This window comes from Bubalus kerabau, chromosome 21 (assembly GCF_029407905.1).
Source record: "Bubalus kerabau isolate K-KA32 ecotype Philippines breed swamp buffalo chromosome 21, PCC_UOA_SB_1v2, whole genome shotgun sequence".
NCBI lineage: Eukaryota > Metazoa > Chordata > Mammalia > Artiodactyla > Bovidae > Bubalus > Bubalus kerabau.
Window position 1 is genome coordinate 29,243,212 of NC_073644.1, and position 10,254 is coordinate 29,253,465.

General features: G+C 38.5%; 1 protein-coding gene across 7 annotated transcripts in view; it reads left to right on the forward strand.

Moving 5' to 3' along the window:
- DSC3 (desmocollin 3) overlaps positions 1-9,466 on the forward strand; it is a 53,981-nt gene extending 44,515 nt beyond the window's left edge. For 5 of the 7 annotated variants that reach the window (XM_055558970.1, XM_055558969.1, XM_055558968.1 and 2 more), the window contains 2 exons: positions 3,472-3,729; positions 5,754-9,466. In XM_055558970.1, the coding sequence (XP_055414945.1) occupies positions 3,472-3,729; positions 5,754-5,951 (456 nt within the window). In that variant the 3' untranslated portion in view covers positions 5,952-9,466. Of the gene's footprint in view, positions 1-3,471; positions 3,730-5,626; positions 5,670-5,753 lie in introns of all 7 variants that reach the window. The other 2 variants (XM_055558971.1, XM_055558973.1) reach the window with 2 other exon arrangements.
- The last annotated feature ends 788 nt before the right edge of the window (positions 9,467-10,254 follow it).

A 10,254-nucleotide genomic window follows, 5' to 3' on the forward strand; every position in this document is an offset into this window, starting at 1 on the left:
AAAAGTAGGAAGTCAAGAAACACCTGGCTGCTGCTGCTGCTAAGTCGCTTCAGTCGTGTCTGACTCTGTGCGATCCTATAGACAGCAGCCCACCAGGTTCCCCCGTCCCTGGGAGTCTCCAGGCAAGAACACTGGAGTGGGTTGCCATTTCCTTCTCTAATGCATGAAAGTGAAGAGTGAAAGTGAAGTCATTCAGTTGGGTCCAACTCTTAGCGGCCCCATGGACTGCAGCCCACCAGGCTCCTCTGTCCATGGGATTCTCCAGGCAAGAGTACTGGAGTGGGGTGCCATTGCCTTCTCCGAAACATTTGGAGTAACGGGCAAAGTTGGCTTTGAAGTCCAGAATGAAGCAGGGCAAAGGATAACAGAGTTTTGCCAAGAGAATGCACTGTTCATAGCAAACACCCTCTTCCAACAACACAAGAGAAAACTCTACACATGGACATCACCAGATGGTCAATACTGAAGTCAGATTGATTATATACTTTGCAGCCAAAGATGGAGAAGCTATATACAGTCGGCAAAAACAAGAATAGGAGCTGACTGTGGCTCAGATCATGAACTCCTTATTGCCAAATTCAGACTTAAATTGAAGAAAGTAGGGAAAACCACTAGACGATTCAGGTATGACCTAAATCAAATCCCTTACAACTATACAGTGGAAGTAACAAGTAAATTCAAGTGATTAGATCTGATAGACTGCCTGAAGAACAATGGATGGAGCTTCATGACATTGTACAGGAGGCAATGATCAAGACCATCCCCAAGAAAAAGAAATGCAAAAAGACAAAATGGTTGTCTGAAGAGGATTTACAAGCAGCTATGAAAAGAAGAGATGCAAAAGGCTAAGGAGAAAAGGAAAGATATATCCATTTGAATTCAGAGTTCCAAAGAATAGGAAGGAGAGATAAGAAAGCCTTCCTTAGTGATCAATGCAAAGAAATAGAGGAAAACAATAGAATGGGAAAGACTAGAGATCTCTTCAAGAAAATCAGAGATATCGAGGGAACATTTTATACAAACATGGGCACAATAAAGAACAGAAATGGTATGGACCTAACAGAAGCAGAAGATATTAAGAAGAGGTGGCAAGAATACACAGAAGAACTGTACAAAAAAGATCTTCATGACCCAGATAATCACAATGGTGTGATCACTCACCTAGAGCCAGACATCCTGGGCTGTGAAGTCAAGTGGGCCTTAGAAAGCATCACTACGAACAAAGCTAGTGGAGGTGATGGAATTCCAGTTGAGCTATTTCAAATCCTGAAAGATGATGCTGTGAAAGTGCTGCACTCAATATGCCAGCAAATTTGGAAAACTCAGCAGTGGCCACAGGACTGGAAAAGGTCAATTTTCATTCCAATCCCAAAGAAAGGCAATGCCAAAGAATGCTCAAACTACCACACAATTGCACTCATTTCATACGCGAGTAAAGTAATGCTTAAAATTCTCCAAGCCAGGCTTCAATAGTACATGAACCGTGAACTTCCAGATGTTTAAGCTGGATTTAAAAAAGGCAGAGGAACCAGAAATCAAATTGCAAACATCCATTGGATCATCGAAAAAGAAAGAGAGTTCCAGAAAAACATCTACTTCTCTTTATTGACTATGCCAAAGCCTTTGACTGTGTGGATCACAATAAACTGTGGAAAATTCTGAGAGAGATGGGAATACCAGACACCTGACCTGCCTCCTGAGAAATCTGTGTGCAGGTCAGGAAGCAACAGTTAGAACTGGACATGGAACAACAGACTGGTTCCAAATAGAAAAAGGAGTACGTCAAGGCTATATATTGTCATCCTGCTTATTTAACTTATATGCATAGTACATCATGAGAAATCCTGGACTGAATCAAGCCCAAGTTGGAATCAAGATTGCCTGGAGAAATATCAATAACCTCAGATATGCAGATGACACCACCCTTATGGCAGAAAGCAAAGAAGGACTATAGAGCCTCTTGATGAAAGTGAAAGAGGAGAGTGAAAAACCTGGCTTAAAACTTAACATTCAGAAAACTAAGATCATGGCATCTGGTTCCATCCCTTTATGGCAAATAGATGGGGAAACATTGGAAACAATGACAGACTAATTTTTTGGGCTCCAAAATCACTGCAGATGGTGACTGCAGCCATGAAATTAAAAGACACTTGCTCCTTGACAGAAAAGTTATGACCAACCTAGACAGCATACTAAAAAGCAGAGACATTACTTTGCCAACAAAGATCTGACTAGTCAAAGCTGTGGTTTTTCCAGTAGTCATATATGGATGTGAGAGTTGAACTATAAGGAAAGTTGAGCGCCAAAGAATTGACGCTTTTGAACTGTGGTGTTGGAGAAGACTCTTGAGTGTCCCTTGGACTGCCAACCAGTCCATCCTAAAAGAAATCACTCCTGAATATTCATTGTAAGAACTGATGTTGAAGCTGAAACTCCAATACTTTGGCCACCTGATGCAAAGAGCTGACTCATTTGAAAAGACCCTGATGCTGGGAAAGATTGAGGGCAGGAGGAGAAGGGGATGACAGAGGATGAGATGGTTGGGTGGCATCACCGACTCAATGGACATGAGTTTGAGTAAACTCTGGGAGTTGGTGATGGACAGGGAAGCCTGGTGTGCTGCAGTCTATGGGGTCACAAAGAGTCAAACACGACTGAGCGATTGAACTGAACTGATAGTCTTCAAGATTTTCTAAAAAATTTTAGCATTGCCTTTTGTGACCTCTCCAGCTTCTCTCTGTCTCTCTGAACATCCGTGGTAACCATTCTCAACAGGCTATAATTGAGAACCCTCGAGGAAGTCTATTTGTGTTTGCATCTAGATCTTCTTGCAAATAATATATTCTTCTCCCATTTCAAGTAGGAGTCCCTCGGCTTGGAGTTTCCCCAGTATGTCCCACTTAGTTTCTCTGAGCTTGAATTTTCATACTCTTCCTCTGTCCCTCTAGCATTCTGTGTTCACGTATGTGGTGGTGTAGTTGCTAAATCATGTCCGACTCTTGCGACTCCATGGACTGTAGCCCACCAGGCTCCTCTGTCCATGGGATTTCCCAGGCAGGAATACTGTAGTGGGTTGCCATTTCCTCCTCCAAGAAATATTCTCAGCCGAGGGATTGAACCTGGGTGCCCTGCATTGTAGGCAGTCTCTTGATTGCACAAAGATTCTTTACCAACCGAGCCACCAGGGAAGCCCTCTGATGTGTTCACCTATACATCATGGTAATCATATTCCTAGAGTGATTGTCTGTTTTTCTGTCTCATTGGAGTAAGAGCTCGTTGGGGCCACTGAGGGACCACGTCTCTATTATTGCATCCTAGACTGGGCACACAACTGAAAATGATGAATGTCTGTTGAATGAATGAATGAATAAAAAATTTAGGAGTAAACAAGCTCTCTCCTTTGCCTCCTTTTGACTTAACTTCGAATCCATTTCCAACCGATATGAATTGTCCTCTTTTATTTTATTTCAGTGTTCTGCCAATGGGTTTATGACCCAGACAGTCAACAACGCTAACCAGGGCTTTTGTGGCACTATGGGATCTGGAGTCAAAAATGGAGGGCAGGAAAGCATTGAAATGGTGAAAGGAGGACAGCATACGCTGGAGTCGTGCCGCGGGGCTGGACATCATCACACCCTGGACTCCTGCAGAGGAGGCGCTGTTGAGGTGGAGAACTCCAGATACACTTACTCCGAGTGGCAAAATTTCACTCAACCCCGTCTTGGTGAAGTGAGTTTCCCTGAGCATTCTGTCTCTACAATTTAAATGTCCCAGTGGAGAACTTTAGGAAATTGAGATTAACATCTATTTTCAGAAACTTCTTTTTCATATTCTCCAATGTATCTTTTCCTCTCACTCTCTGGCTATTTTTGCCCCTGCTCTTTGATTTCGTTTCATTACTTAAGTTCAAAGATTTTATTTCATCTGTCACATTTCTCTTAATTTCTAAAATCTCATGAAAATTGGAGGAGTCTACTCTTCCTCACTGAAGTTACATTTTACTTTTAGATGTATGTTTATCTCACAAACTCTTTTCATTTAGAAAAATAGAGGGGGAAATCTCTTTCTTCACAATTACAAAAATCCCCAAGTCAATTCTGCATCTCTCTGTGAAAGCAAAGCATCTGTACAGAATTCTAGAATGAAAATGAAATAATATGATCTGTCTGAACTATTTTTTTTTTTATGTAAAAGCACCATGCAAATTAGCCAGGATCCTCTGTCTATGGGATTCCCCAGGCAAGAATATTGGAGTGGGTTGCCATTCCCTTCCCCAGGGTATCTTCCCAACCCAGGGATCGAACCCTGGTCTCCTATATCACAGGCAGATTCTTTACCATCTGAGCTATCAGAGAAGCCCATAATGAGCTATGCACCATGCAAACGTATAGTGGTTGCTAATCAGAGGAAAGCAAGGATGTAAAAGATGTGAAGTTCAGTAAGGGATTTTCAGTCATGGCAGCACCTCAGAATTCACTGGGGAGCTTTTAAACAGTGCTAATGCTGTGCTTCACCTTGAATGATTCTGATTTAATTGGTTTGGCTTTTCTTTCTTTTTTATTTTTAATCTCCTCTATGATTCAAATGTGCAACCTGAGTAGAGAGCCACTGGATTAAGTATTCTTTCTGGTACTGAGTTAATCTCGTTTCTGTTTCTAGACAGCCAGTAACCATATGAGATCAGGTTGATTGAGGAGGAGCAAAGCTTAAGAAACACTCTTAGGGGTGTTCTCCAATGTATATGTCTATAATGGGGTGTGATGCTAAAATGGTCATAAAGAGAGACACTTGCTAACATAAGCCAAGGAAGTATGTGCTGGTTTTGAGAAGGGATAGGTACACCAGTGAGAAAGGGAGGGAGTTCATGAGTCTGACAAGTTCACAGACAGGCCAGTGACAGCCAGCCAGGGTAAATATGGCTGATCACTGGCCTCTATTCTGGCCCAGTTTTTACAGTGTAGGTTATCTTGATTATCTTTAAATTTCACTGAAAATTTGTGCATCTTTCTATCTTGCTGTGTTTTGGCTCTCTTGGAAACTTGATTCTGAAGACAATGTGGTAATCCTTACCCACATTATTTCTGCATATAATAGCAATTTTAGATGATGTTGATTGAACATTTAATAAGAGTGTTTTTCATGCATTATTATTTTGTCATTTAATTATGATCCAGTGAGATAGTTATTGTCCGTATTCTTATTTTAGAAATCAGGAAACTGAGGCTTAAAGATGTTCAGTAACTTGCTCAAATTCATATAGCTAGTTGACAAACTAAGCTTATGACTCCAGATCAGGACTGTTTAACTATCCAAGCTCAAATTCCAAATAACTATGCATATTATCACCATTTTGTGGTGATATAAAATTTAGGGATAAGAATTTAATCTTATATTTTTAAGATTTAAAATTTATTAAATTAAGCCTTAATTTAATAATAATTTAATTGTGCTTAACAATTAAATGAAATATTAATTAATATTTTAAATATTACACTAGTAATTTAAATATACTTAAATATAATGTGCATTTTTTTTTTTATTTGTATGGGTTACTAGAAATGTAAAATGTACTGACTTTGTGGTATGGCTGTGATATAGACCAACCATGTGCATTTTTTGTATGTAGGAACCCATTAGAGGACACACTGGTTAAAAATTAAACATAAAAGGTAAATAAAAATAAATTTTATGTTTATCGGTTTCAGTGTGTTTGAAACAATAATACAATCCCCTTTTTTTTTTTTTTTTTACAGAAATTGCATCTGTGTAATCAGGATGAAGAGCACATGCCATCACAAGATTATGTCCTTACGTACAACTATGAAGGAAGAGGGTCTCCAGCCGGTTCTGTGGGTTGCTGCAGTGAAAAGCAGGAAGAAGACGGCCTTGACTTTTTAAATAATTTGGAAGCCAAATTTACTGCCTTAGCAGAAACATGCACAAAGAGATAATGTTACAGTGCTACAATTAGATATGTCTTTGTCAGACATCATCTTTCTAAAAGAGATATTATAAAATTCAATTTATTTCTATATATCTAGCAATATATAGATATTATGAATATTTATGAATTTTTCTAAATTTTAAAAATTATGCTATCTACCGATTTGTACTTTCAAGCAATTTGCCACTGATTTTTTTAGGAAGTTAAAAATGTTAGAACAGATTTTCCCTCTTTTATTACTGAGTAAATAGTCAACCAGGAAATCTCATGCTATAGCATTGGATTTAAGGTCTATAAAGGACCATCTCTCATTTACAAATATGTTTTCAGTAAATGCATTGGCTAAATATTAGTCCAACAATAGAAACTTGTACTTGATTGAATATAGTAGAACAGCTTTCTGGACTAGAAATTCCATTTTTGCTCCACAGACCTTTCCCTGAGATTCAGGACTACTCTTGGTAACTTGTCAGTAATGAAAATTACACTGAGAAAAAGTTGCTTTTCTCCTCTTGAGAATCGTACTTTCATATTTTCATTTGCATGTTTAGCACATGTGGCTCTTTATTTTTCTACTGACAGTAGTCATTTGCAATTAGAGTATCTTATTTTTAGATGGACTGTGATTATGCCATAGAGTCAATCTGAAAAAACACTCCCTTTGTTGTTATGGTAGCAATGAGTATTAACAGGCATTTGTATTTACTACTATTTTCAAATAAAATACATTGTTCCTTATTAAAGCAGGTAAATACTACACAGTGCTAGAAAGAATCAAACAAATATAGGGAAGGAAACTTAAACCTTAGGTGCAATTTAACATCTTCCAAGATGCTGCTTAAATTAGTGCTTCTCAAATTCGTTCATGTGCTAGAACCTCTGGAAAGCCTTGTAGAATTCCCCAAGGCAAGGATGTTTAAACTTTAAATAATTAGCATCTGTTCTTATGATAAACCTAATATCACATTATTGTATACTTACTTCAAATGATAAAAAAAATAGACAAATAATAGGTATCACTAGTTGAAAAAAATTTTGAAAGAAAATACTTAAGGTTAAATTAATTTAAATATTTTGCAACTATGAAGAACTGGGACCTACTCCCCACCCCGACTCTTGTCAAAAAAAAGAAAAAATTCTTTATTTGACTTTGGAGGCAGATTTGTTGAGTTAGCCCAGGAGGTAGCAAGGTTCTATAGGAGCACTGTTCTGCACATACTGCTAACTGCTAAGTCGCTTCAGTCGTGTCCAACTCTGTGCGACCCCATAGACGGCAGCCCACCAGGCTCTGCTGTCCCTGGGATTCTCCAGGCTGGAGTGGGTCGCCATTTCCTTCTCCAATGCAGGAAAGTGAAAAGTGAAAGGAAAGTTGCTCAGTTGTCTCCGACTTTTAGTGACCCCATGGGCTGCAGCCTACCAGGCTCCTCCGCCCATGGGATTTTCCAGGCAAGAGTACTGGAGTGGGGTGCCATTGCTTTCTCCGGTTCTGCACATATATATCATTTATTGATTAATATTTGTATAACCATTAATCAATGCAACATCTAAAACAAAGTAAAAAAGCAAAGGAGAAGATACTACTTTTAAGTGTGGCTGGGGTATGGTGTGTCCTCTGATAGGAATACAGGGTCTAAAAAATAGAACTTATGTTTGGTTCTTAGGTGCTGCATGATAACTAAGCATATCAGGAGATAGTTATGTACATTTGTGTAATGTTTAAAATCATATACAGCTAATTAAGCTTTTTTGGTTTCAGTGGAAAGAGGGGAATTAGGTGAAACTGTAGATTTGCTTTTTGGTCTCTTTTCTTATCCACGAACTGGGAGCAAACGTGACTGGCTAAGTTTCCCTCCAGCTAAGGCTCCTTGACTTCTGGTGGCAGGTTTCCAGAGATGAAATGTTTTTTTTGTGGTGCTAATATTAAAAACTTCTTTTAACCTAATTCTGGTAAAAATAAATCTTCTATCACCATTTTCTTTATGTCTCCCACCGATCAACACTTTGAAAAGTTTAGAGCCAAATAATCATGTTCTCTCAGTCAGATTTTAACAGGTAAAGGGAGCTAGGGGTTGGGGGAGGGCATGAAAATTTTACATAAGTGAGTTGTGACTGTCGTAAGATCCCAAATCTATCACTTCTGCAGTGGGTTTTAATCTGGAAACTATAAAATGTCATTTTCCTAATCACTACCCTGTTTTATTTATTTAAAAATTTTTTTTGGATGTGGACCTCTTTTAAAGTCTTTATTGAATTTGTTACAATATTGCTTCAGTTTTATGTTTTGATTTATTTGGCCACGAGGCATATGAGATCCTACTTCCCCTACCAGGCTTTGAACCTGCACCCCCTGCTTTGGAAGGTGAAGTCTTAACCACTGGATTGCCAGGGAAGTCCCTCACTGCCATGTTTTAAAGAGACATAGACATGAATCAAGGAAATCAGCCATCAGGCCCACTTTCTTTCATCTCTCTCCCAAACTTGTCACTAACACTTACCTAGCAAATACTTCAGGCTGTCAATCACCCTTTAGTATGAATTACACTTTTTATGAGTTTGCTTTATTAAAATTTTTAAAATAATAGAAGAATTAAGAATTTTGAATTCATGAACGAAAAAGATCATGTGGTCATTTAGGAACACAGGGAACTCCAGGAGAGAGCATGCCTTAGTGGGTATTTGCACATAGAGGAACATGAAAACCCAGGCCTTCAAGGGCAAAGAGAGAGGCCACCAAAAGGACATGAGTGGGAGTAAAAGCAGCATTGTTTGCTTCTTAAATTGTCCTAGGCCAGGCCCTCTCTTCCCCGTTTTTTCCTTAGGCCAGTGGCAGCTGCCATTTGGTTTTGGTGAAGTATCACTGAAGCGTCATCAAGCCTTTCTCTGAGCCTCACCTTATATAGAGTGTGGAAACAAGAGAGCTGACTGCCTGCTGAGTCTGAAGGCATTTTCAGGACTGGCCGAACTGGTTGTGCAGGACAAACACAGCGTCCATGGGAGTCGTGGGATTTCTTATGCCTCTCTGGGTGGGTCTCTCTAAGATAGCAGGTCTTCCATTAAACGGGTGTCTGTGAATTTGATGCTCCATTTTCTGTTTTCTAATTTGCTCCTGAAATCTAGCTTCTTAGACATGCTAAAGAGAAGTTTTCCTTTGAAAGCCTTAGTTTTAATGTAAACATTTTTAACAAAGAGTATTCTTCTTTCCTTTTATATGTAAGGTGAAAATTAGGCTATTTTAGTGTGAAAGGATGTATCATTTTGAAGCTTTCACTTTTCTTCCAGTGAATGTTCTTGAATTTTTATGGCAATGTACAGATCATTTTTCTTATTTTTGTAAGGAAGCAGCTAACTATCTGTCTAAAAATGCAGTGAGGTTTTGCAACCTTTTTAACAGAGCTTTAATTTTGTTCTTAAAAGAAGTTACTTTGCTTTTAGAGGAGCATAGCAGGTTAAAATAAGCAAACATTTAATGTGTAAAGCAATATTTACAGATATGAGGTGTGTAATAAAGCAATGTTAATTTTATTTCTTGTCTTTGCTGTTTTTAGAGATTAAATTATTCCAAGATGGTCATGTTGCAAAATTGTACTTTAGACTAGCATGGAAACAAATCCTCAATAATAGGTTCATTTTAGTTACAGGGAAATACTTAAGAGAAGGGATCAGTACCAAATCGTTAGCATTGTTATACTATTTGGGAGGAGATTGCTATTTAGAGAACAGCTTTCCAAATATCTAGCTGTCTGCTCACCATCTATGTGTCTATCAGCTGATTTTGACTGAGTGAAGTATTATAAGGTTGTGATTGCAGAGTGTTCCAGAGTTAATACAGTGATACAGTATTCTTGCTTGGAGGAGCAGTGTAGTCAAGAAAAAATGAGTTATAAAAAAAAGGTGATATTTCTTTCTTGGTCTGTCACTTATAGGATGCATGCCCTCCCAGCTTTAACCACAAATGGATTATATAGTTATGTGCACTTCACGGCAAATCTTTCCCCTGGTGTGTGTATGTGTGTGTGTGTGTGTGTGTGCGTGCACACACATTATGCTTCCCCACAAATGTAAGACTGCCCATTTAAAGAATGTGTGGGTTGTAGCAAAATCTTTCAATTTTAATCTAAGATTTCAATTTTAAGAGCTTTTATTGTGGTCATTATTTTTGTGAGTAAACATTTAACTTTGACAAGGTTCCTTGAATTTTGTTTGTGACAGCAAAATATTGGATAAATTCCAAGTGTTCGGCAGACTTGGTTTGGTTAGATTTTGGGTCACAGTGGCTGAGAAGCATGGAATCTAGAGTCAGAAGGTAGATT